This window comes from Loxodonta africana, chromosome 3, assembly GCF_030014295.1.
Source record: "Loxodonta africana isolate mLoxAfr1 chromosome 3, mLoxAfr1.hap2, whole genome shotgun sequence".
Taxonomy (NCBI): domain Eukaryota; kingdom Metazoa; phylum Chordata; class Mammalia; order Proboscidea; family Elephantidae; genus Loxodonta; species Loxodonta africana.
The window spans coordinates 153,004,167-153,029,036 of NC_087344.1; the positions used below are offsets into that span (position 1 = coordinate 153,004,167).

At 48.1% G+C, this 24,870-nt stretch overlaps 1 protein-coding gene across 1 annotated transcript; it reads left to right on the forward strand.

Moving 5' to 3' along the window:
• The first annotated feature begins 2,374 nt into the window (after positions 1 to 2,374).
• ANKRD35 (ankyrin repeat domain 35) lies at positions 2,375 to 22,643 on the forward strand. Its single transcript, XM_064282342.1, has 13 exons — positions 2,375 to 8,821; positions 9,523 to 9,611; positions 9,955 to 10,019; positions 11,067 to 11,124; positions 11,319 to 11,389; positions 11,708 to 11,814; positions 12,406 to 12,590; positions 13,178 to 13,215; positions 13,385 to 15,382; positions 17,328 to 17,417; positions 17,656 to 17,721; positions 18,493 to 18,556; positions 19,227 to 22,643. Exons 1-12 carry the CDS (start codon positions 8,553 to 8,555, stop codon positions 18,553 to 18,555), a joined length of 3,099 nt encoding a protein of 1,032 aa, XP_064138412.1. The 5' UTR covers positions 2,375 to 8,552; the 3' UTR covers position 18,556; positions 19,227 to 22,643.
• The last annotated feature ends 2,227 nt before the right edge of the window (positions 22,644 to 24,870 follow it).

Below are 24,870 nucleotides of genomic sequence, written 5' to 3' on the forward strand. Positions count from 1 at the left end.
ATCCTGTTTCTGGGGCTGGGACTGAAGTTAGGAATATGTTGATGGACCTCTGCTTTTTATCTCAGCAACCCTCAAAGGGAATCCCTGGGTGGTGCAAATGGTTAAATGCTTGCCTACTGAAAGGTTGGCAGTTAGAACCCACCGAGAGGAGCCTTGGAAGATAAGCCTGGTGTTTCCAAAAGGTCATAGCCTTGAAAACCCTATGAAGCACAGTTCTACTATGACACACATGGGTCACCACGAGTCAGAATCAACTCAACACAACTAACAACAACAAAGCACCCAAAGGGAGGTGGATTTCCTTGACGAAATTATTATCATCATTATTTGTTATAATTTTTCCATATGATTAAAATCTAATTCTTTATCCACATGATTAAAAAGACACTTTTAATATTTTTCTCTACCTGTTTTTTAGTAGATCCTTCTCTCTATCTCTCAGCTCCAGGATGGAGCTTTCTCTAACCCCAACTTATATTTCAATAAGCCTGTTACCCCCTCCTTTGGAGCAGAGCCAGTTTGAGAAGCAACTGTAGCAACAACAGGCTCCCCCAGGCTCCTTTCTTCTTATTGGTGCTCCTTCTCTCTCTCTCCCTTCATTCACTCCTTCACTCACTCATCAGACGTTAAGCACACAGTATGTGTCAGGCAATGGGAACAATGTAAAACACAACTCGTACCTTCAGTGGAACTTTCAGACTAAGCCTAGGAAGAAAGGCCTGGTGATCTACTTCCAAAAACCAGTCAGTGAAAATCCTATGGCTCACAACAGTCCAATCAGCAACCAATCATGGGGATGCTGTAGGACCAGGCAGTGTTTTCTGCCCTTGTGCGTGGGGTTGCCATGAATCGGAGGCTGACTTAAAGTTTGCTAACAACAGCAACAGCCCTCAAAGAGCCTAGTCTAGTAGGGGAAACAAACCTGTAAACAAAGAATGACAAATACAGAGAGGAGTATGTCACACACGGCACACTTTGTTGGACCAGAGGTGGCAGGGTTGGTTCTAAGGGAAAACTTTACAGAAGAAACATTTGGGCTGTGGCCCATCAAGTGTGAGAAGAGGCATTCCAGGGAGTTTAAAGCAACTGCAACCAAAACCTGTTGCCATCTAGTGGACTCATAGTGACCGTGTGGGACAGAGTAGAACGCCCCACAGGGTTTCCAAGGCTATTGGCTTTATCGGCGGAGAGAGATGTGGCAGTCTGCTTCTGCAAAGATTTACAGCCTTGGAAACCCTATGGGGCGGTTCTGCTCTGTCCCACAGGGTGTATGAGTTGAAATGCCTGGACGGCAGTGGGTTTGGGTTTGGTTTGGTAATCTGTGGAAGCAGACTGTCACATCTTTCTGCCGCAGAGCTGGCTGGTAAGCTCCAACCGCTGACCTTTCCGTTAGTAGCCGAGCGCTTTAACCACTGCACCAGCAGGGCTCTTTCACCAACCGCAAAGGGAATTGTAAATAGATTAGAAAAGCTTGAACACTGACCGGGCTTTTTTGGGAAAGTAGTGAGAGATGAGATTGGAGAGGAAAGCAGGGGCCTTGAAAACCGTGTTAAGAACTTTGGCCTTTATCCTCAAGACTTTTATTGGGGCTGCTCTGGCCACAAAGTGGAGAACGGAGAGGCTAGATCAGACTGTGGTTGTTGAGATTGTTCGGACAAAAATTGCTGAGAATCTGAATTTAAAGAGCAGTGAAGATAGGACATTTTTTAGTGGGGAGAGGGGTGCGGGTTAAAATAAAAATTCTCTCCTCCCCTCTCTGCCCTTTTCTAACTCAGAGGTGCGTTAGGAAGTTGAGCCCGCTTAAAAACCGTCAGGTTTGTCCAGGGTGCGCGAGTTCCGTGCGTTTTTCGCGCGCAGTCCTCTGCTCAGCGCTACAATCTCTTGCTGGTCCCTAACGGCTCCCTTCAAATCCTGTTTTGTGCCTGGGTTTTTGGCCGGGGAACGGGAGGTAACTAAGTGGACAAAGGTCTCTGGATATAACAAAAGTGTCCCCACCAGTGGTTAAACGCGACAGTTGGTTGGACCAGAGCACACCCAGAGGAGCGGGAACCGTCACCGCCTCCTGAGGTGTCCCTTGGAGGGCCGGGCTTAGACCGGGCTCGAGGCGGAGCCGCAGCCAAGAGCTGCGGGGCGGGGCCGAGGGAGGAGTTCCAGCCGCAGCCCGTGGCCCCTTCTCTGATTGAGCACGTCAATCAGAGACGGGGCGGGTTCGGATTGGGAGGCGAGGTTTGAGGCCAGGCCCCTGCAGCCGCCGAGGACTGCGGGGTTTTGCCTCTGCAGGGGCGGGGTAGGACAGGGACAGGGGCGGAGTATTAAGCCCAGCCTTCGGGTTCTCGGTTCTAAATGGACGAGGTGGGTCCTGGGGCGGGGCTTGGGCGGGGTCCGCTCTGCTCTTGACAGCTGTTTCTTGCACAGCCCCAGCTGAGTCCCGTGGATTTGGGAACCTGTGACCCGCTCTCCGCGCGTCCCCGTCCCCCCGTGGCCCTGGCTCCGGCCATGAAGCGCATCTTCTCCTGCTCCAGCTCACAGGTGGCGGTAGGTGCCAAAATGTTTGGAGGGATGGGAATGGGGCTCAGATGAGAGCCATGTGGTGACCGAAGTCCTCATCTCCATACACGATCGCCTTTTCTCTTTATTGGTCTTTCCAGCTCTCCCGCTCCCGCAATGCAGCCGGCCAGCTCTGCCTTCTTCGAGATCCTGCTCCCTAGCCTCTGACTTGCCTCCTAACCCCTCGCCCTCTCTAAAGCCCTTTCCCTCAGCCCCTTCTTGTCCTCCCAACCCCTACACTTCCAACTTCTGGTATGTTTCCTGCATCCCCTGCCTCCTCCTGAAGGCTTGTCCCCTAGTTCTGTTCTGTCTCCCAGTACTGAACCACCCCCAGCATCTGTCTCATGGCCAGCGCTAAGTCCTGCCCTCCTCTACAGCCCCATCTTCCAGTCTTGCCCTTTTACCACAATCCTGTGCTTCCATATGACCCTATCCTTGTTGTTCTCTGTCAGCCCAACAAGTATTCCCAGCCCTTTGCCTTTCCCTAGTTCTTCACAGAGCCTTCTCTGTCCTTGCCCCCTTCCCACCCCATGGCACTTCCACTCCCATTCTCTCACTAGCACTGCTGGCCCTCAGACATCGCTCCACAGCTCTTTCCAACTGGTGATCCCATAATAGCAGGCTTCTCCTGTTTTCCCCTCTGACCTCTGCCCTGCTCTGTCCAATGGTCACCCAATCTCCCTTGCTCCCTTTTGCTGGGACTTCCTTCTGCCTGCACTCTTTGGGTTAATCTTGCAGTCTGGCCAGCCTGACAGGCACTGCCAGAGGACGCACAGTTGCCTGGCCGCTCCCCAAGGAACTGGGTGAGTTGCCTGCAGAATCCACCCCAGCCAGTTTACTGCGGTGTCTGATCATCAGACTGGTTCTTGGGCCACTCAAGGCCTTCTGTCTGCTTCTTCTCAGAACCTTCCGTCACCCTAAACCCTCACTGAGATGTTTAGGGCTTGTGCTCTATGCTCCTTTGACTGAGCTGGGGAAAGGTGATGGTGAGAGGTGAAGAGGATAGGGTAGACTCACTATGGGGGTTCCCAGCAGAAGTCACTCTACTCCCCATGCTCTCCCAGAACAAAATGCCAAGAAGAGGTTTACAGAAGGGGGTGGCTAAGGGAGGGTGCAAATTCTCCTTCTCTGAAGAGCTCTTACAGAGAGACCCCCCCATCTGGGGATGTAGTTTTCTGTGGAGATTGGGATTATGGCTCATTTACGAATGAATTAGCCAGCTACCTCTAGCAGTAATGCTTAGTGTAACCTGACTTAGTGGTGTCATTCATAAGCAAACATGAAAAATGCTCACTTAGCTCACTCTGCATGGGCAGACCACAGAAGCCTGGAAGTGAGCTATGAGGCAAGAGTAGGTGCTCTGTTGAGGCCTGTCTGTGGCCCATTTACATTTGCTTCTTTCTCCATGTAGTTTCCACACATTGATGAACCAGTTAGGAGGCATTCACTGAATGACTACGAGAGGTACCAGAAGCTGAGAGTATTCTTACCTCGTAACAACTTTCTTACTCATGTGGACTCTTCTCTAGTTTCTGAAAGTCCTCTACATTGCCCTTTGCTTTCAGGAGATTGTGGAGCCTGCCAGTTCCTTAGGAATGGGGAAACTATTCTATTCCTCCCGATTTTCCAATCTATGGGCTGTAGGGTTTCCTCACTCACGCTGGGATCACAGAAAGCTTGAAATAGGCCATTTTCAGTTGCAAATTGTTACCTCATGAAGCTTCCCCACACTGCAGGTTACAAATTCTTCCGTCCCTTGGGTGGTCAACCACCCGGGGACTATTTGTCAAGGAAATAGAGTGACAGCCTTCCTGTCCACTCCCAAAGTCTGATGCCCGAAGATTACATCTCCCCATCCCCACTCCCACCCTGGGTCCAGAGCCCTGCACCCTCAATCTGAAATAAGGACTGAGAAAGCAGTGATCATTTTAAAATCCATCTGTTATCCACAGTATAGGAAGTTCAACCGACAAGTAAGCAAAAACCAGCTCCTATAATCTCATTTGGAAATCCTGGTGGCGTAGTGGTTAAGAGTTTGGCTGCTAACATAAAGGTTGGCAGTTCAAATCCATGAGGCACTCCTTGGAATCCCTATGGGGCAGTTCTACTCTGTCCTATAGGGTCACTATGAGTTGGAATTGACTCAATGACAACGGGTTATAATCTTATTTTATTTTAGTCAGTTAAAAGATGCTTTTGACATCTCCTGTCCGGTGTGGAGATGGGAGGGTAGAGAGGGTTAGAAACTGGCAAAACGGTCACGAAAGGAGAGACTGGAAGGAGGGAGCGGGCTGACTTATTAGGCGGAGAGTAAATGGGAGTATGTAGTAAAGTGTATATAAGTTTATATGTGAGAGACTGACTTGATCTGTAAACTTTCACTTAAAGCACAATAAAAATTATTAAAAAAAAAAAAAGATGCCTTTGAGGGTGTCGCACATATTAGCTTACTCTGCCTATGTAGGAAATAGAGCAGAAAATCACTTCAGATGGTTGATACTGGACCAGCTTAGAGAAATATTTACTGCATTTAAAAACAACTGAAAGGTCCTGGTTCCTTCAGGGTGGCCTTTCTATTTTCATTCATCTATCTGGTAGCTACTCTTTCTCTACTCATCCATCTTAGTAGGATGCTAATAGGCACATAGCTAGAGATAAGGGAAGGAACCCTGGTGGTGCAGTGGTTAAAGTGCTTGGCTGCTAACTGAAAGCTAGGCACCAACTATTCTGCAGGAGAAAGAGGTAGCAGTCTGCTTCCAGAAAGATTACAGCCTTGGAAACCCTATGAGGCAATTCTGCTCTGCCCTTTAGGGTCATTATAACTATGACAATGGGGTTCAGTTTGGTAACTGCAGTTTCTCTACTCATCCATTGATAGCATGCTAATAAGGAGAGGGTACAATTACTTCTACAATGGCCCCCTAATCTTGACTAGAGAAATGCAAAGCTTGTTTTTGAGCCTGCTGATTGATTTGCTGATTGCTCCCTTGAGGCTGTGATGGTAATCCAGTGTCTCCTTTCCAAGCAGCTGGGGTGAGCCATGGGCTGGATCTTGGAATTTGGGACCATCCCTCTGCCCTTCATCCCATCTCTGAAGAGATTTGGCTATTTCCACCCATTCTAAACTCTTTTTAGTGTAATGAGATTACAGAAAGTAAATTGAGTGGATTATCTGTTGGCTGGTATGAACAAGATCCCTTCCTTCCACTCCTCTGGCTGGGGAATTCTGAGCTTGGAAACATCCAAAATGTGTCCAGTAATGCCAGAAAGGATGACGATTGGAGGTAACATTTATTGTCACCTACTATGTGAAGACACTGCTAGGTGCTTTATGCGGTGTTACATCATTAAGAAACACATTCAGAGAAGTTGTTACCCACCACCGTGGAGTCTATTCTGATACAGAGTAGAACAGCCTCATAGGGCTTCCCAGGCTGTAATCTTTGCAGAAGCAGACTGCCACTTCTTTCTTCCTCAAAGTAGCTGTTTGTTTCAGCTGCCAACCTTTCTGTTAGTAGCCAAGTGCTTAACCACTGTACCACCAGGGCTCCTTAGAGAAGACGTTGCTTGCCCAAATTCACAGAGATGGAAAGTGTTAGAGCCAGGATTTTAAACAAAGAACTTCAGGTTGAGTCAGCTGACAGCTGTGCCATGAGGCAGAAGTATATAGTTCTAGCTGTCTGCTTTTTCTGGGGCGAACTGACCCCCAAGGGTGTTGAATAATGTGCTCTTACATCTCAGAGTCTGTCGGATTGTGAAGAAGTCATTTTGCTTATTTTCTCCTTCAAGAATTAATCTGTTTTGGAGACTGTTCTCCAGGCAAGGAGTAGTGTCGGGTGGCTTTGCCCTGAAGACAGTCTTAGATTGTGTATCTAGAAATTAACAAACTTTCTTCCATATCTCTGTAGTTGCTGTTGTTGGTTGTTGGTGCCATCCAGTCAGTTCTAACTCATAGTGACCCCACGCATGACAGAACAAAACACTGCCTGGTCCTGAGCCATCCTCACAATAGTTGTTATGCTTGAGCCCATTGTTGCAGCCACTGTGTCAATCCATCTTTTTGAGGGTCTTCCTCTTTTTCGCTGACCCTCCACTTTACCAAGCATGATGTCCTTCTCCAGGGACTGATCGCTCCTGATAACATGTCCAAAGTATGTGAGGCAAAGTCTCGCCATCCTTGCCCCTAAGGAGCGTTCTGGTTGTAGTTCTTCCAAGACAGATATATTTGTTCTTTTGGCAGTCCATGGTATATTCAATAGTAGGTGGTTCTGCCCTGAAGTCAGTCTTAGACTGTTCATCTAGAAATGAACAAACTTTCTTCCATAGCTCTGTAGTAGTGTAGTCTAAAGGTGAGAAACTAGGATTGAGGTATCAGGTAACCTGGGTTTTAATCCCAATTTTACCACTATTTTGTAGTATGACCCTGGACAGGTATCTAACCTCAATGTGCTTCAACATCTGTCTAATAGGTATAATAATATCAGTTCTAACTACTTTCTAGGGATGTTGAGAGGCTAATTGAAATAGCACTTGAAAGAGTTATCTGGAATTAGAAGTGCTGTATATGAGTATGACGTCAGAATCCATCTAGCTTGGATAAGTTTATGGTTCGTGCTTTTAAAGCCTTTCCTGTTGTTGATGAATAATTTGCCCAGGTTATATAAACAGTATTTGAAAATGTGTTATTGGGCTTCCATAGACCCTACTTTTGCCCACCTCCTCCCGTGTCCTCTTTCTTGTTGAGATGACACCTCATAAGATGCACTGTGTGCCACCAATCCCCCACCACTTCCTGTTTTGTTATACAGATGCCATACATTTGCACGGCTCTTTACAGTTTACAAAGAGATTTTATATACATTAGTTCATTAACACAACATGATGAAGTAGTTATTATTACCCACATTTTATAGATGAGGAAATAGACTAGAGGTGTTTTAGTGGTTTACTCTAGGTCATAGCTGAGAAAGTAGCTCAACCAGGCTCTGAACCCAGGCCAGCTGACAAAATATTCAGCTAGGACCCTTTTACCCTACCACAGATCTTTACATCTCTTCTTCCTCTATTTTCTCCTCTCTGGGCTGAACCAGGCTTTCCTATGCTTTTAGCCCTGGGTGTTTTTACACAGCTCTCTCTTTCAAGCCCTGTGATACTTCAATTATTCTAATTACCCCACCACCCACGAAACTCAAGCTAGAATGATAGAACAATGCAGCCCAGGTGTGGCTGTTATCTGGGACAGCTGTTCTCAGCCAGGGAAACTAGGAAGGATGGGAGGGGAGAGAGGAGAAAGGAGAAAGAAAGCTGCCTCTTGCTGACTCCTCAAGAATAGCTAGAGTCCAATCTTTGCTTTCTGGTAGTTGTTGTCATGGAAGGGAAAGGGAGACTAGCTAAAGGGCATAGATTTAAAAAAAAAAAAAAAAAAAGGGCATAGATAGGAGATAGAAAAACAGAAACTCTGTACTTCCCCTCCCAGTTCTGGACCCAAAGCCAACAGGTAGAGGTGGTATACCTAAGTTTAGACTCCTGGCTGTAACTTGAAACTAGGTGCTTTGATTTACCTCCCAAATTGTTCTTATTGCTACGTGCCATCTAATCAATTTTGACTCATAGTGACCCCATGAGACAGAGTTGAACTGCCCTATAGGGTTTTCCAGGCTGCGATAACTGAGGGCAAAAAACAGCAGCACGGGAGGTGAGAGACAATGAGAACCCAACCAGAGTGGCCAGGTTGGTTCCATTTGCTCCGGGAGACATAAAGAGCAAAAGGAAAAGGGGTCATGATTCGGATTGCTCTGACGATGGGCATCTAACAACACCAATAATCATAATAGTGATAAAAAGAAACTTGAAGTACTATGCATTCAGCACTCATAAATGAGTTTTAATTTGGTCATCCAGGTACCTTTTTTGGCCCCAGGCCAGCCCAGGGCTGACAATAGTTCTTGGTGACCTATGAGTTGGTGACTATTTAGCTGGTCCACCTAAGAAGGACTAAATGATCTATGGTGAGTGACTTGTGGAACACTGAAAGGATGTCAGGATGTCTCTTTTCCTTTGCTTGGCATCCTGACCATCTCCCTCTTTTCTTTCTCCACACTACCCTCATCCCCCATATTATACAATTTGTTGTTCTGGGCCAGGTGGAGAGATGGAACCGCCATGATCAGAAGCTGCTGGAGGCAGTGCAGCGGGGGGACGTGGGGCGCGTGGCTGCCCTGGCCTCCAGGAAGTCAGCCCGACCCACCAAGCTAGACTCGAATGGCCAGTCCCCGTAAGTAAGTCCTCCTGACCCCACCCCTGATATGTGGTTCCCTTTGAACCCCCAAACTCCAATATGATGTAGGACCAGGGAATGCCCACAACTACAACTTTTGTTGTCTTAATTAGCAAGCATTTCTATAAGTCTTTGCTGTGTATCAAGAGTTGTGCAAAGTGAAGGAAGATATTGTCCCTGACCTCCATCCACCTCACAACCCAGGTGGACAACACTGACACAGCAAGGGCATAAAGCCCACTAAACAAACAGTAATCTAATACATATGTTAAATAAATTCTAGTATTTCTTCATTGCACAAGTAGAAGGGTGTGTATGCTTGGGATAGGAATGAAGTGATAGCGATGAGAGTCACATGGCTAGAGGGAGTGATGTTATCCCTTGTCTCTGCCCAAGTCAGCCTTCAAATGTCCAGCCTTCTGCTTTGCTCCAGCTGGCTCTTTCCATGGCACTTCCACCTCTGTCGAGGGTCCTGTACTCAGAGCAACAGATAATTATGTGTTCCCTGGACACTCCTGCTGTAGTCTGAGATTTTTTAAGACCTGCGGCTCTTATTTCTGTCTTTACCTCCAGCTTCCTCTTACTTTATCAGAAGTCAGCTTTGGGGCTGGCCTTGGGGTGGTAAAGCTGATTAAGATTCTCCCTCTCCTCATCCCCTAGACCCTTCATCCTTCTGCCTCTTGCCCCAATTCTGGCAGGTTTCATCTGGCGGCCTCCAAAGGCCTGACGGAGTGTCTGACTATACTGCTTGCAAATGGGGCTGATATCAACAGCAAGAATGAGGACGGTGAGTGAGGTGGAGCATTAGGCCACCCTGCTTGCTTCTCCCTTTACAGCAGCAGTAGGGGCCAGTGCTGGGCCCTGCTGGAGGTTCCAACTATGGTCCCCTGCTTCTCCCCTAGTTCTAGCCACCATCCCTCCAGGGGTTCCCCTCCCTGCACGTGGGGCACACCCCACCCTCACCTCCACCATAGGTACCAGGCACTCGGGGAACAGGAATATCTGGCCCCATGTGGTCGAAAGCTTCTCCCTCTAATCTCCCTCTGATTGTGCGTCTCTTGCCTTCCCTCCCTGTGAGTCATCAGCATGCACGGGGCCACCCACCCTTTCTGTCCTTTGTCTCTTTCCAGGAAGCACCGCCCTGCACTTGGCCACCATCTCCTGCCAGCCACAGTGTGTCAAGGTCCTGCTGCAGGTAAGAGCAACCTCTTGATACTACTCTTGTGAAGGGAAGAGGTGGGCCCAGAGTCTCCTAAACTTGTCTTGTAGTCACAAGCAATATTTGGCCAAATGTGCCCCTCTCACCCCCAATAAGTGGGTTGACAGTCACTTATACATGAGCATTTATTCAACACGTACTATGTGTCAGGCGCCATTATCAATAGTGCCCTGAGGGCAGGCCACAAAGCAGAGCTGCCAGGAACTATCTGCCAGCAGGTCAATATGCATATATTGAGTGCCACCATTTGCAGAGCTACTGCAGAAATCAACTGCTGTGATGAAGAGCGGGTGGAAAGATGGCTGTTGTTAGGTGCCATCAAGTCAGTTCCGACTCATGGCAACCCCATGTGTGCAGAGTAGAACTGTTCCGTAGGGTTTTCAAGGCTGTGACCTTTTGGAAGCAGATCACCAGGCCTGACTTCCAAGGTACCTCTGGGTGGGTTTGCATCACCAACCTTTCAGCTAGTAATCGACCTCTTAGCCATTTGCACCTCCCAGGGACTCTGGAAAGAAGGCAGAGGTGTTCAAATTAAACTCAAGCCCTACAGTCTGCTTTTGAAGAGTTTAGAATCTAGTAGCCCAGTGGAGAAATATATGCGTGAAATGATATGTGGATAATTTACAACTAAATCCTCAAAAGTAAGAAGGCACAGACTATTCCAATAGGCCGTTGGGCAAATGATTATCCTGCTTTTATTTTTTGCAGCCCTTTCCAATTTTCCAAATTATGATACTAAAGTACTAGCCATGAACTCAGGTGTTATTTTCCCTAACATATTTATTTACCTATAAATTTAATCTGATTTTTCTTAGGCCCCAGCTTTACAAACTGGGGCTAAAATTTATGGGTACCTGTAATCTCAAGGAATGGACTAGATTTGTCTCATAGTTGGCCTTCCCAAGTATCATGGTCCTCCTACCCCTCCCCATATTACGTGGATGCTGATGGCTGGATGGGGGGTGGTGGGTGAGGGATGTTAATGCCAAGTTCCATGCCGCTTCCCTTTGTGGCTGTTTGCAGCATGGTGCCAATGAAGATGCCGTGGATGCAGAAAACCGTAGTCCATTGCACTGGGCAGGTATGTACCGTGGGACTTTCTAGAACAGGGCTGCAGAGGCTATAAGGTGGGAAGGAGGAGGGGATGATGACATTTTTTGGGAAGAGCAGGCCAGGGGTGACTGCTAAAATGGTCAGAGGGGATGTTGGTTCATGGTCTGAGCAGGTGTCCTTCCTGCTTCCATCTTAACCCAATCATCCCTCAACCTTTCCCAGCCTCCTCTGGTTGTGCCTCAAGCGTACTCCTGCTATGTGACCACGAAGCCTTCCTGGATGTCCTGGATAATGTGAGTGTCAGCTAGGCAGTTGGGTAGTGCTCTGCATAGGGAGGCTACTGCTCTATCTGGGCTCCACTGGCCAAATTCCAGGACCAGGGGCTAGAGAGCACCACTCTCTTCTTCCTTCTCTTGACCTCTCTTCCTCCTCTCACAGAGGGACTGCTAGGTCTAGTCTTCTGGAAACCTTCTAACCCTCCAAAAGGGAGTATTTAGCTCCAGGATCTGGCCATTTTTCTGGAGAGGTGTGAGGAGAGGGGACTTGGCAGGACTATGTCAAGCCCTGGCTCTCCCTGGCTTCTTATACACCCCTTTCCACAATTTGTGCAGGGTGGACGGACACCTCTGATGATCGCATCTCTGGGTGGTCATGCAGCTATCTGCTCCCAACTGCTGCAGAGAGGTGCCCGAGTTAATGTCACAGACAAGGATGACAAGTGAGCCCTCCCGACTTTCCCACCTTCCCACCCCAATTTCTAGACCTCGATAAATTTAGACAGGAGCATTGGGGAAAAAAAAAAAAAAAAGGGAAGAAGGCGGGTTGATTTCTGTATTCTTGGGAGCCTCCTTTCTTTCTAGAGGTGATTCAGAAGAGCTCTGCCTGCTGCTTTGCTGTTTTCCTCTTGGAAGTTGAAGGAACTTTTCAGTTGTTGCAATCACCACCCTCCTAGTATAGAGGATAACCCCAGATAAGATCAATATCTCTGGATCCATTCATTTAATTTACTGATTTTCAAGCTATCTTCTAAGCAATGGAATCCTTTTTTCCAATAAAAAATACATGCGGAACTTCAGTACATAAAGCAGACAAAGGTGGAACCCTTCCGGTTGGCTCCATGCTTCCTGACTGTAGTGGCTCTAAGGAACACTTTTTGAAAGTTCTGGTCTCATCTAATGCTTTGTCATTGGCTGGTGTTAGTTTGTTTTTCTCCTGATCCCACTAAGTAAGAGCTGACCCTTTGAGTAGAATTTCTGGATCAAGGACTCCTGGGTGCCACAGGGAAATTCAGATTTGTCCTAACCCACAGATCGGCTCTGATCCTGGCCTGTGAGAAAGGCAGCGCCGAAGTGGCTGAGCTGCTCCTGAGCCATGGAGCAGATGTGGGGGCAGTAGACAGCACAGGGCATGATGCCTTGCATTATGCTCTGCGCACACAGGACAAGGCACTGTGGAAGCTGCTACAGCTGGCCATGAACAGGCGGCGGCAGGGAGGTAAAGCCAATTCCCTTTTGTAACTTCAAGTTTCTCCTCCATAGCCTTAGACTCGAAGAAGTTTCTTAGGATCCCATTTGTTCCCAAATAATTGTCACCTTAGTTGAGCATTTACTTATGTATTGCTGCTGTTATGAGATGACCCCAAGTTCTCAAAGGCATGATCACAAAATTCCTTAATGCAGCTTTGTCTCTCATTGAGGGTAATTCTGGCTGGCATTTATTAGTTTAATTGTATATCTATTTGTGTGATTTGCTGGTCAATCTTTCTCCTTAACTAGACTGGAAACCTCTTAGATCACAGACAATTTCTGTTTTGCTCACTGTTGAGGTCCCAGTGGCATATAATAGGTGCCCAGTAAATAAATGAATGGGGGGGGAAAAAAAAAAAAGAATGAGCTGGCCCATCCCTGGGATAGGAAGCCAAGGTTTCTGGACAGTTAGAGGCCCATTGAACATGGGTAGCTCCTGGCACCAGGAAGTCATGTGTGGTGAGAGTATTATACTGAGAAATTCTGAAGACAGAGTATAGACTAGAAGCACATAACACAGGGCCTATCTCATTTTCCCCATGTCTTTTCTTATAGGTCAGGGGCTAGTTCAACACCTAGATCTTGCAACCCGGGTAAGACCCTAAGCGTTTCCCCCTTTTGCTTCTGACCCACCTCAGGCTATCCCACTGGGTCATCACCCAGGCAGTGGGCCTTGGGCAGTGAGACAGTTGAAGAGAAGAAAGGCCCTCCTGGGCTAGGTTAGCTGCATGGCTTCACCTCCTTATTCTGTTCTCTGTATAGGTCTCTCCATCTGAGCCCCAGGTGGGCTCTCCACCTAAAAGCGCATGGAGAGCAGAGCCCGAGGAAGAGCAGGAGGAAGAGGAAGATGAAGATCCATGTTCAGAGGAGTGGAGGTGGAAGTATGAAGAGCAGCAGAGGAAAGTCTCTCAGTTGGAGCAGGAGCTGGTGCAAAAGACAGAAGAGTGTAAGGCTCAAGCTGCAGCCTACCTGGGTCTGGAGAACCAGATTCAAGAGCAGGTGCAGGAACTGGGGCTCCTCCTATCTCAAGAGCCTGGAACCCCAGGAGGGCAAGGCTCTAGTCTCCGGCCTGGCGGGGATGGCATGGAGCAGGGTTGTCCCGTAGACCTACTGGCCGAGCGCATACAAGAGCTAAAGAAGCAACAGCAGGTAGCTACAGCAAACCCAACATTAACTCCCAAGAAGGCCCAGGATTCAGCCCCAGGAGATATCCAGTATGAAGCCCATGGAAGATCTCATCCAGAAGAACAGGGGCCACCAAGGTCTGAGACCATTGGGAGGGCCACTGGACAGCAAGTAACCATTAGTGGGGGACAGGCCCTTGATCTCAGTCAGACTGATCAAAGGTGTGCTGGGCAGAAGGAGAGACCTCAGGCCCCAGGGGCTGAGCCAGGAGGCACAGTGGCGGAACCAGTGGGCCCAGCAGCCATGCACCAGCTCCTGCTACAACTAAGGGAAGAGCTGGCTGCCGTGTGGCGAGAAAAGGATGCCGCCCGGGGGGCTTTGTCAAGACCAGTCCTGGAGGGAGCCCTGGGGACTCCCCAGGCTGAAGCTGCAGCAGCTGCCTGGGAGAAGATGGAGGCCCGGTTGGAGCAGGTGCTGGTGAGGCTGGATAAAGCAAAGGCAGGACTACAGGTGAAGCCGGAAGCTCCTGCCCAGGAGCCCAGAGATGGAGCGCCAAAGGCAACCCCAGGGACCATCACCAAAGAGTATGAAGGGAAGGAGAAAAAAGCCCCTGGGGCCAGGGGAGAACCTCTAGGAGCCCCTGGAGTGGAGCAGGCCCCAGGAGGAGGTCTGCCAAAGTGTCAGCTGGAGAAGGAGGTGTCAGCACTGCGCCTGAGCAACAGTAACTTGCTGGGGGAACTGGGGGAGCTGGGGCGGGAGCGGCAGCGGTTGCAGGGCGAGCTGCAGTCCCTGAACAAGCGACTACAGCGAGAGTTTGTGCCCAAGCCAGAGGCACAGGTCCAGCTACTGCAGTTGCAGCGGAGTGTGGGGCTGCTCACGGATGAACTGGCCGTGGAGAAGGAGGCCACAGAGAAGCTGCGGCAACGGCTGGCCTCCCAGAGCAGTGGCCTCCGAGGGCTGTGGAACTGCCTGCCCCCAGACATAGTGGGCAAGGAGGGTGCTCAGAGCACAGCAGCCGACCCCCTGGGGGAGCTGCAGGCCTACATCAGAACCCTGGTGGATAGGCACCGGGAGGCCCAGCAGGTGCTGGCTCTTCTGGAGGAGGAAAACCAGCAGCTGCGGAAGACCCCGGCCCCACGTGGGGAACCAGAGACCTCCTCAAAGGTCCCAGCATCCCCCCAAGTGGCCGCTCTGGAGCAAGACCTGGGGAAGCTGGAGGAGGAGCTGCGGGCCGTTCAGGCCACGATGAGTGGGAAGAGCCAGGAGATCGGGAAGCTGAAGCAGCTACTCTACCAGGCCACCGAGGAAGTGGCCGAGCTGAGGGCGCGGGAGGCGGCCAGCCTGCGGCAGCACGAGAAGACTCGAGGCTCACTAGTGGCCCAGGCTCAGGCTTGGGGCCAGGAGCTGAAGGCCCTGCTGGAAAAGTATAACACGGCCTGCCGGGAAATGGCTAGGCTCCGGGAGGCTGTGGCCGAGGAGCGCCGCAGGAACGGGGACCTGATTGCGCGGGCTGCTGAGCAGGAGCGCCAGGCCGGCGAGATGCGCGGGCGCTCGGAGCAGTTTGAGAAGACGGCAGAGCTGCTGAAGGAGAAGATGGAGCATCTCATCGGGGCCTGCCGGGACAAGGAGGCCAAGGTGAGCAAGCGAGGCAGCCGGGGGAGTATTGGGGGAAGGTTTCTGTGTGTTTGGGGGTCCACTCTCTGAATCTACCTGTTGGTTAGTCAGATTAATACAACAAACTGAGCACCAATCATTTGCAGAGACAACACTATGCTCTCCTGGGTCTGAGGGGTTTGGGGTTGAGATTAGAGGTGAGGTAAGGTATAAATAGAAGAGAGACAGGACTTAGGTACTAAATTTGGGGGCTCAGGGCTCAGAAGCAGTGTGGTCAGAGGTACCACCATTGGAGCATCATGGTTTATAAGCATTTTTGCTTCAATAGTGTATTCTCCTGGGAAGAGATCTAATAGTATGGTGGGTTACTGTGGTTTTGCTGAGTTTCTGAGGAGGAGATTCAGGGACTGATGGGTCCAAAGAGTAGACTGGGTACTGTGGTCCTTTCCTTACCTCCCACTTGAATCACAGTGGCTTCTGTCAACAAAAGATTTCCATTAGCAAATATTTCCTTTAGTAGTATCTACTGTGATAGATACCTGAGTTCCCTAGCCATTGCTCTAAAAGTGAATGTGAATCTATTTATAGCACTGCTTCTGTGAGACATGGTTTATGAATTTCAAAAAATTCACTTAAAAATGAATTCAGTAATTCTGAGAACCCCCTGTGAAATGGATGAGTTCAGAGTGCTTATTAAAATGTGGGAAACCCTGGTGGCCTAGTGGTTAAGAGCTATAGCTGCTAACCAAAAGGTTGGCAATTCAAATCCACCAGGTGCTCCTTGGAAACTCTGTGGGGCAGCTCCACTCTGTCTTATAGGGTCGCTATGAGTCAGAATCCACTCGATGGCAATGCAGTTTTTTTTGGGGGGGGGGGGGTTTATTAAAATGTGTGTGCATGATCAAATGTAGAATGATTAAAAAATATAAGAAGTATTTAGTATAGAGTGAATAGAAATGGGATGTTATATAGAATAGGAATCAGTGTGGAGATGGGTTAAGTACGGAAAGGAGGAATTCTGTGCTAAAAGGAATTAAATGTGGAGATGAAAGTAGATGAATGGGCAAAAAGGAAATACAGTGTAGTGGTTAAGAATATGGTCTCTGGACTGAGATTGTCTGAAGTTGAATTTCAGTTTCAAAATTTACCGATGGTTCAATCTTGGGCAGGTTACTTAACACCTCTAAGTCTCAGCTCAGTTTTCTCACCTTTAAAATGACGATAATAATAGGGTTGTTGTGAGGATTAGGAGCTCTGGTGGAGTAATGGTTAATCACTTGGAGGCTAACTGAAAAGTTGGAGGTTGGAACCCATCAGCCACTCCTAGAGAGAAATATGTGGCAACGGGCTTCCATAAAGATTACAGCCTGGGAAACCCTATGGGGCCATTCTACTCTGTACTATAAGGTCACTATGTCAGAATCGACTTGACGGCAATGGATTTGGTTTTCAGTGTGAGGATTAAATTAAGATATTACATTTAAAATACTCAGAAATGTGTTTGGCACGTGTTAAGTACTTAATAAAAAGTTGGCTCTTATTATCATTCCTACTACCACTGTTGCTACTGCTGCTGGTTACCATTAACTACATTTGTGCCTCAGTTTCACAAACCACATTGGCTCATTTCCAATTTTCTCAGTGGTCAGCAGCCAGAATTTATAACCTCAAATTCATTTCTAAAGGAGATCCCTCCTTCACAAGTGGACTCTGGAGTCAAAGAGATCTTGGTTCAAATCATGACTTCATCATTTATTAGATGTATGATTTTGACAAATTACTTAACTCAGGCTCCTTAGCTAAAAAATGTGCATAATAATACTTGCCATGATGATACTTTGAGTAATAAAATAACAATGCCTATTAAAGTATCAAAGGAAGCTGACTGTGACCCTGGGATAGATGGGATTTAGGAATGGGAAATTGGTTGGGTTTCATTGTTCCCCTTCTCTCCTTTTGGGCTCAGATCAAGGAATTGTTGAAGAAACTGGAGAAACTTTCAGAGGAGGTCCTAGCAGTTCGGGGAGAAAATGCTCGCCTTGCCCTACAGCTGCAGGTATGTTTTTGCCCTCAGAGAAGTGGATGTTGCTAGAGAAAAAAGTGAACAATGGCAGTGATGTGTATGTGGGAGAGATTCTGGAAATTACAGTGGGCCAGGCTGCACCAGTGATAGACTAAGGGAGCCCACTTGGGCTTACCTTACTGTTCCTTACCTTAATGTTCCTCATGCTTGTGGGATCTGGGTGAGTGTGGGTAAGGTGAGCACATAACCTCCCATTGATGCTCACTTCCAGGATTCTCAGAAGAACCACGAAGAGATCATCTCCACCTATAGGAATCATTTGCTGAATGCTGCTCGGGTGAGCATGGTGGAGCTTTGGGGGAGGCAGACAGAGCACTGGCCTGGGGCTATTACATTTGGTATCCCTTCTCTGATCTGGACATACTTGGCATTTCTTAGAGAGCTGGACTTTAGATGTCCCAGTACCAGGTGTCTGGATCTCAAGAGAGGTTGTATGTGAATGTGTTGGGGGAGAGGTGTTTGCCCCTCTTTTTCAATTTCCTGATCCATTGTAAGGCCTTTTACTTTCCCCTTAACCCTTTCTCAGTTTTTTCCTGAGCCAACTTGTTCCTCATCAAGGAAAGAGAGGTGAATGACCTGATCCTTTATTAGGAATAATAATAATTACAAAGAATCAAACACCTGTTGTGTCAGGTGCTTTGCTTCATATTATAGTTGTAACCCTCACAGGAAATTTGAAAAAGAGACGTCATTCTGTTCCTTGTAAAGATAAGGAAACAGCCACGGAGAAGTTAAATACTGTACCTGAGGTTACATAATAAATAGTATTCCTTTGTACCACAAAGGAGCCTTGGTGGCACAGTGGTTAAGGTGCTCGGCTGCTAACCAAAAGTTTGGCAGTTCGAACCCACCAGCCACTCTGTGGGAGAGAGATGTGGAGAAAGATCACAGCCTTGGAAACCTTTTGGGGCAGTTCTACCCTGTTCTATAGGACCACTGAGTTGGAATCGACTCGACGGCAGTGGGTTTATACTATAGAACCTTTCCATCACCTGAATCCCCATTTTCTGTTCTTCATCTCCTTTTATTTCTTTCCTGCCACTCACAGGGTTACATGGAACAGGATGTGTATAATATCCTACTGCGAATTCTCAGCATGCAGGAGGAGTAAGGTAGTCTGGGCCCTGCGGGATATAGGAGTTCTCTGTTGTGGTTCTGGGTGTTGTGAGTTGTGGGTTGAGGGTGATGAGGGATGGAGCTTGAGAGAAAGGACTTGGGAAAGAAGGGTTAGGAAGGGCATTGTAATCTCCTTTTATCTCCCCCTTTACCCCTTTGGGTGGCTGACACTGGGGAGTACTGTGAGACAGAGCATTTGAGTGAAGTCAATGGAGAAGACACAATATGGGGAATGACTGGGTGGAGTCAGGAATCAATGAGCAGGAAGACTGAATAGGGCTCATTTAACTGAAAAGAGGGGTCAGGTGACTTTCCTAAGGCCTGGGGTAGGGAGATGCCAGTGACAGATAAATGATGGTGGGATAGTAGGGCAAAACTGTTCCCTAGGGTGGGACTCCGAAGCCCTGGGAGCGCAGTGATGAGTCGGAATCCCGTCGACACCAATGGGTTTGGTTTTGTTTCTAGGATGGGACTCTACAAATTCCGGAATACCACTCCCACACCATTCATTCAAAGAGCAGTCATCCCCCATTCTTTTCACCTCTATATAAGTGGTTGTCTTCTCCAGCCCAGATAGATGAGGTCCCCTTTAGCATCTTGGCATGGATGGGAGAAGATAGAGGATGTGGAGGTGTGTCCATTTCATCCTTGAATTTCCTTTTTCAGGGAACAAGAGCATCCGTGGTTGCCAGAGGCTCCTCAGGCTGTGGTGGGTGGTAGGATGGCCACTAGCGATGGTATGGGACCTGACATTAAGGAGACTGGACCTGAGAACCTGGACTCTGGAATCAGCATGGATGGGACCAGAGCAGATGGGGATGGAAGACCTTTGGAAAATAAAGCAGGAGGCAGGATGATGTTGGGCATCATTGTTTTGTTTTGTCTTGAGAGGAGGGGCAGGAAGGAACCTTTTTCTTTCTTCTTTTTTTTTTAAATCACAAATGGTCCCATAAGTCAGCAGTTTTCAAACTGTGATTATGATCCATAGTAAAATACATTTTACATCCTAGGTACACATATCTGAAATAATTATTATTTCTATTCTATTCTACAAAAAAAATGTTAATTTTTTTTTTGTTGTACTGTAGATGAAGGTTTACAGAACAAACTAGTTTCTCATTAAACAGTTAGTACACATATTGTTTTATGACATTGGTTAACCACTCCACGACATGCGAACACTCTCCCTTCTCAACCTGGGGTTCCGTATTACCAGCTTTCCCTTCCCCTCCTGCCTTCTAGTCCTTGCCCCTGGGCTGGCGTGCCCCTTTAGTCTTGTTTTGTTTTATGGGCCTGTCCAATCTTTGGCAGCAGAGTAAACATCAAGAGTGACTTCATTAGTGAGCTGAAAGGGTATCATCCAGGGACCATACTCTCAGGGTTTCTCCAGTCTCTGTCAGGCCAGCAAGTCTGGTCTTTCTTTTTCAGTTAGATTTTTGTTCTACATTTTTCTCCAGTTCTGTCTGGGACCCTCTATTGTGATCCCTGTCAAAGCAGTCAGTGGTGGCAGCTGGGTACTATCTAGTTGTACCAGACTCAGTCTGGTGGAGGCTGTGGTAGATGCGGTCCATTAGTCCTTTGACTAATCTTTCCCTTGTATCTTTAGTTTTCTTCATTCTCCCTTGCTCCCAAAGGGGTGAGAACAGTGGAGTATACTAGATGGCCACTCACAGGCTTTTAAGACCCCAGCGCTACTCACCAAAGCAGAATGCAGAATGTTTTCTTTATAAACTATGTTATGCCAGTTGAGCTAGATGTTCCCCAAGACCATGGCCCCCACAGCCCTCAGCCCAGCAGTTTGGTCCCTCAGGGAGTTTAGATGTGTCTGTGGAGCTACCAGGACCTTGCCTTGTACAGGTTGTGCTGGCTTCTCCCATATTGCCTGTCTTACCCTTCACCAAAGTTACCACATATCTGTTGTCTATTTAGTGATGAAGACTTGAAATACATAGCCCTCAGTGAAAACGGGGGATTGATGCTCTTCCTTTTCTTTTTCAAATCTTTATCTTACAGATACTGATCTTTTGTCTCGATCTTGAGACTCCTGGCTCCATGACCTTTTTTAAGGAGGAGAAATTGAAAGACCTGGATTTTCTTTAAGGTGTACAATCTAAAATATTCTGTCATGCATCAGACCATGCGTCTAGATTCGAGGGTTTATTTTATGTGGTTACTGTTCTGTGCCCCAGGTGCAAACGGGGATGAAAAGTCCGATTCCTGGGAAAGGGATGAAGACGAACTCAGTTGGTTTCTTCCCTCCAGTTCTGTTCTCAGACTGAAAAAATGTATCTGTCTTGGTCACTTCTGTGGGGTCTCCTCCCCTTCCTGCTCCTCAGCCAGCCAGACTGCTAGGTAAAAGTGAGGCAGTGAGTTCTTCCAAAACCTGGAACAGCAGTTTGTGGCCTACACTCTGGTCCCTCCCATTCCTTCTCTCAGCCTGCCTTCTGTGGGGTCACGCTGGGTCAGACAGCAGCAGTTTGGCAAAAAAGATACTAAATTGCCTCTCGTTACCAACCAACCTTTAGAAGCCTTTCCGGAGCACCAGGCTTAGGTGGAAACTGAGACAGGCAGGGGAAAGAGGGGGCAAGGACTATGTGAGGTGGTGAGAAAAGAACTTATTTGTGAATCGTTTTATGCTCAGCCTTCAGCTTTGAAAAATTTTATACGGGAGATGCCAAACTAGCTGGGTTGAGAGAAAAAAAGTGGGGGAGCGGCTGCCTTGAAGGCAGGGGCCACACATGGGCTGCAGGGGCTGGGCTGGCTTCAGGGTTTGGGTAGGAACAGAGCAGATGAGATATGTAGATCCGGTCCTAGAGAAGGTGCAGGTCAGTTTTGGAGTCTGCATGGGTGGGCGCAGGGCTGCTTGAAGGCTGGGAGAATGGAGAGAGCAGGGATTGAAAGGAGAAGGGGAGAAAGAGAGCAGCTGCCAGATGAAGAGCATCACAAAGGTCCGAGGGACTTCTATTAAGGAGAACAGAACCTCTTTTTTGCCTGCTCTCAGTTACCAGAAAATATAGAAGGACTGTTCCATTCCTCATTAGTTGGGTGGGAAAAATGAAAAAAACTGCAGAGAGAAAGGTTCAGAGAGGGGGTAGATCATTTGGCTAATTGTGAGTCAGGAAACTGCTTTGGTAATGCAAACCAGGCCTTTGGCTCCCTCCCGGGCTCCTGGAAGCTGATCCAGGATGGCTGAGTTGTGGGAGTGGTAAGTGATGTTAACGTTAGCATAGGAGTGGAACCTTTTCCATCCGCTGCTCTTTCTGTACAATCTCCCTCTATACAGCCCCGTAAACTGTGACCCCAACAACCCCAAGCCCTGGAGTATTCCTTGACTTTACAAATCTTTCACAAAGCAATTCTAACCCTAATGTTCCTCCCTATTTCTGCTGGGCAGCCTGTTTAATGGACTGTAGTAGGGAGGGACTTCACTACTCCTGTAAACCTCCCCCTGGAGCCCCAGGCATCAGATGGGAGTGTGTAGGTGAGAGTAGGAAGGCAGGAGGTAAAGCTTGGTGGGCCATGATGGGAATCATAATGTCTTTGCCTTCAGCCTGGAACTTGGCCCTGATTTTCAGTTTCCCCCTCTTTCTCTGTTAATGTATTCATCAGATATTTTAAAAGCCTACTATGTGCCAGGCCCTGGGGATACAATGTGAACAGCACAGAAGAAGTGCCTGCCCTCCTGGAACTTGTGTACAGGACCAGATTCAGCTGCCTTGGTTCCCAGTTTTCTGTTATTCTGCAGGAATGCCAAAATTTATAACCTCAAATTCGTTTTTAAAGGAGATCCCTCCTTCACAAAATCACTAGGAACCAAGGTGAGATTGACTTTCTTCTAATTTTATACTGACATACAATAAACTGCACATATCTAAAGTGTATAGTTTGATAAATTTTGACATATGTTTAAACTCGTGAAACCATTACCATAATCAAGATAATGAAGATATCATATCCATCACTACTAAAATGTCCCCCATCTCTTTGTAATCACCTTCCAACCCTTTCTCCCCACAAATTCTAAAATTATTAGATAATAAAAACTAATCCATAGTAACTTTTGATCTAGAGGACTGAACTGAACGAAGAAAAAAAAAAAAAAAAAGGCATAGGGCCTGATGACAATTCAGGTGTAGGAAGGGGCAGTTGGGATTTAGAACCAAACACCTGAGCCTGGGTTTAGTCTGAGGGGCCTACCAGTGTAGACAGCAGAGCATCAAGGAAAGAACCTGAGTGTCAGGAGAGGGTGGACATTTTCCATAGGGATAGATTCCACAAGGTAGTTGGCATGGGCCACTTCAACAGGTATTTGGGAATATTAGTAGGCTGGCATCTTCAGTCTTATGGCTTGGATGGGGTCTCATGGTTGGGATTATACTGAAGGCTTAAGCTACATGAGGGAATTGTTCATATTATTTATTGAAATACTTTGAGTATTCTGATTATGGGTTTAACATGTGTTGTCGCTGCTGTTAGAATGTGAGCTCCTGCAAGGTTTTTGTGTCCACAGCACCTAACAATCCCTGAGTATCACTCAAATATTTGTTGAACAAAGGACATTTAGGTCCTTCTGTTAAAACAAAACAAAACAAAAACCACTGCCCTGGAGTGGATTCTGATTTATAGTGACCCCATGTGTTACAGAGTAGAACTGCTCCATAGGGTTTATACCACCCAGGGATCTTACTTAAGGTTCTCAAGACCTGTTGCCAGCGAGTGGATTCCAATTCATAGCGACCTTGTAGGACAGAGTGGAACTGCCCCATAGAGTTTCCAAGGAGCGGCTGGTGGATTTGAACTGCTGACTTTTTGGTTAACAGCTGAGCTCTTAACCACTGCACCACCAGGGCTCCCTAGTATGGGTTCACTGCCCAAAGTTGACGTTTTTATGGATATAAAACGAATTTACTCTGGGGCCTTAAGGTAAGTAATTAGCTTCTTTGAGAATGGGGCCCCTGAAGAGTCCAAGGCCTTGGAGGTAGAAGAGTAGGTAGTTCAGAGACGGGCAAGAAAACCTCCGCTCTGCTCACCTTCAGTTACACCAAGATGTAGGGTCTCTTGTGACGACTGTATGTGTATTTGGGGTAGAGGGTGGGGAACCACACGTAGAGTTAGGGCCAGGCACACTTTGGATTCAAGAGACCCAGGTTATCCCCCAGGGAGGGAGAAAGTAGGAACCTCTTTATGGGGCCACATCCCTGGTCCACACTCTTATTTGTAGGGTGCCTCCTCCTCAAGCCGGTATGCCAGCGCGAGGGATCAGAGAGGTGTGAAAGATGGGATCCAAGAACTTGTCTTCGCCGATCCACTCACATGAAGAGTTAATCTCATGAACACTGGGCACCGAGCCCCGCCCCCTCCAGCCTCAGGCCCCGCCCCCTCCCCAGCAGGGCGGTCCGGGAGGGCTTACCCCGGAGGGGGCGGACCCAGCCCGAGCGTTGGGGCGGGCGGAGCTCCCGCCCAGGCCGAGCCGCGGCTGCAGCGTCCAGCTGCCGGACAGGACTCCAGCCGTGCAGACTGCCGGAGCGACGCCGAGCCCCCTTTCCCCACCTCCCCGGCCCACCTCGGAACCCTCCGAACCCCCTCCCCGTTCCCTGAGACTGCTGGTAAGTCACGCTCTCAGCACCAAACTTTTTTGCTGCAGAGTTGAAGTACTTCGGCTGGACCACGAGCTACACTGTAGTTGGTGTATGGGGGGGAAGTGGGGGCAGAGGACTGAGAATAGCCGTCTTGAACTGAACTGTTTACGACTCCATAAACCCAAACCCACTGCCATCAAGTCGATTCCTACTTACAGCGACCCTGTGGGACAGAGTAGAACTGCCCCATAGGGTTTCCAAGGCTGTAAACTTTAGGGAAGCCGACTGCCACATCGTTCTTCCCCAGGAGCGGCTGGTGTTTCGAACCATCGACCTTTCGGTTAGCAGCCGAGCGCTTTAGTCACTGGGCCACCATAGCTTCCTTATGATTCCGTAGTTTCCCTAAAATGCAGCAGAGCTCACCCATTTCGCGAGTTGGTAAAACTCTTTGATTTTAGCTTTTTAAATTTGGAGAGGTTGAGATGAGGGTATTCGCTCTAACTTTGCTACCCTCCTCCCCCATTCCCCTGAGACTGAGCAGTTTCCGATACTTTCCCTCCATATTTCAAGGATCTTTGACTCCCTAAAAGCTCATCCCCTCCCAAGTCTGGCGTGGCAAATCTCCCCTCCCCCAGGCACTTCGGTTCCGCCTTCTCTCCGTTACCCTCCGGGACCCCGCGATTTTAGGCCGTACACTCCCTCCGGGTCTACCCGTCTTGTAGACCCGCCAA

What these genes read in the sequence shown, in the direction of transcription:
- ANKRD35 (XM_064282342.1), top strand. Translation starts at nt 8,553, where the DNA reads ATGGTGAGTGACTTGTGGAACACTGAAAGGATGTCAGGATGTCTCTTT. An exon ending in GTGTCAAGGTCCTGCTGCAG is followed by an intron (nt 10,020 to 11,066) that starts GTAAGAGCAACC and finishes GGCTGTTTGCAG; the next exon opens with CATGGTGCCAATGAAGATGC. An exon ending in GAACAGGCGGCGGCAGGGAG is followed by an intron (nt 12,591 to 13,177) that starts GTAAAGCCAATT and finishes CTTTTCTTATAG; the next exon opens with GTCAGGGGCTAGTTCAACAC.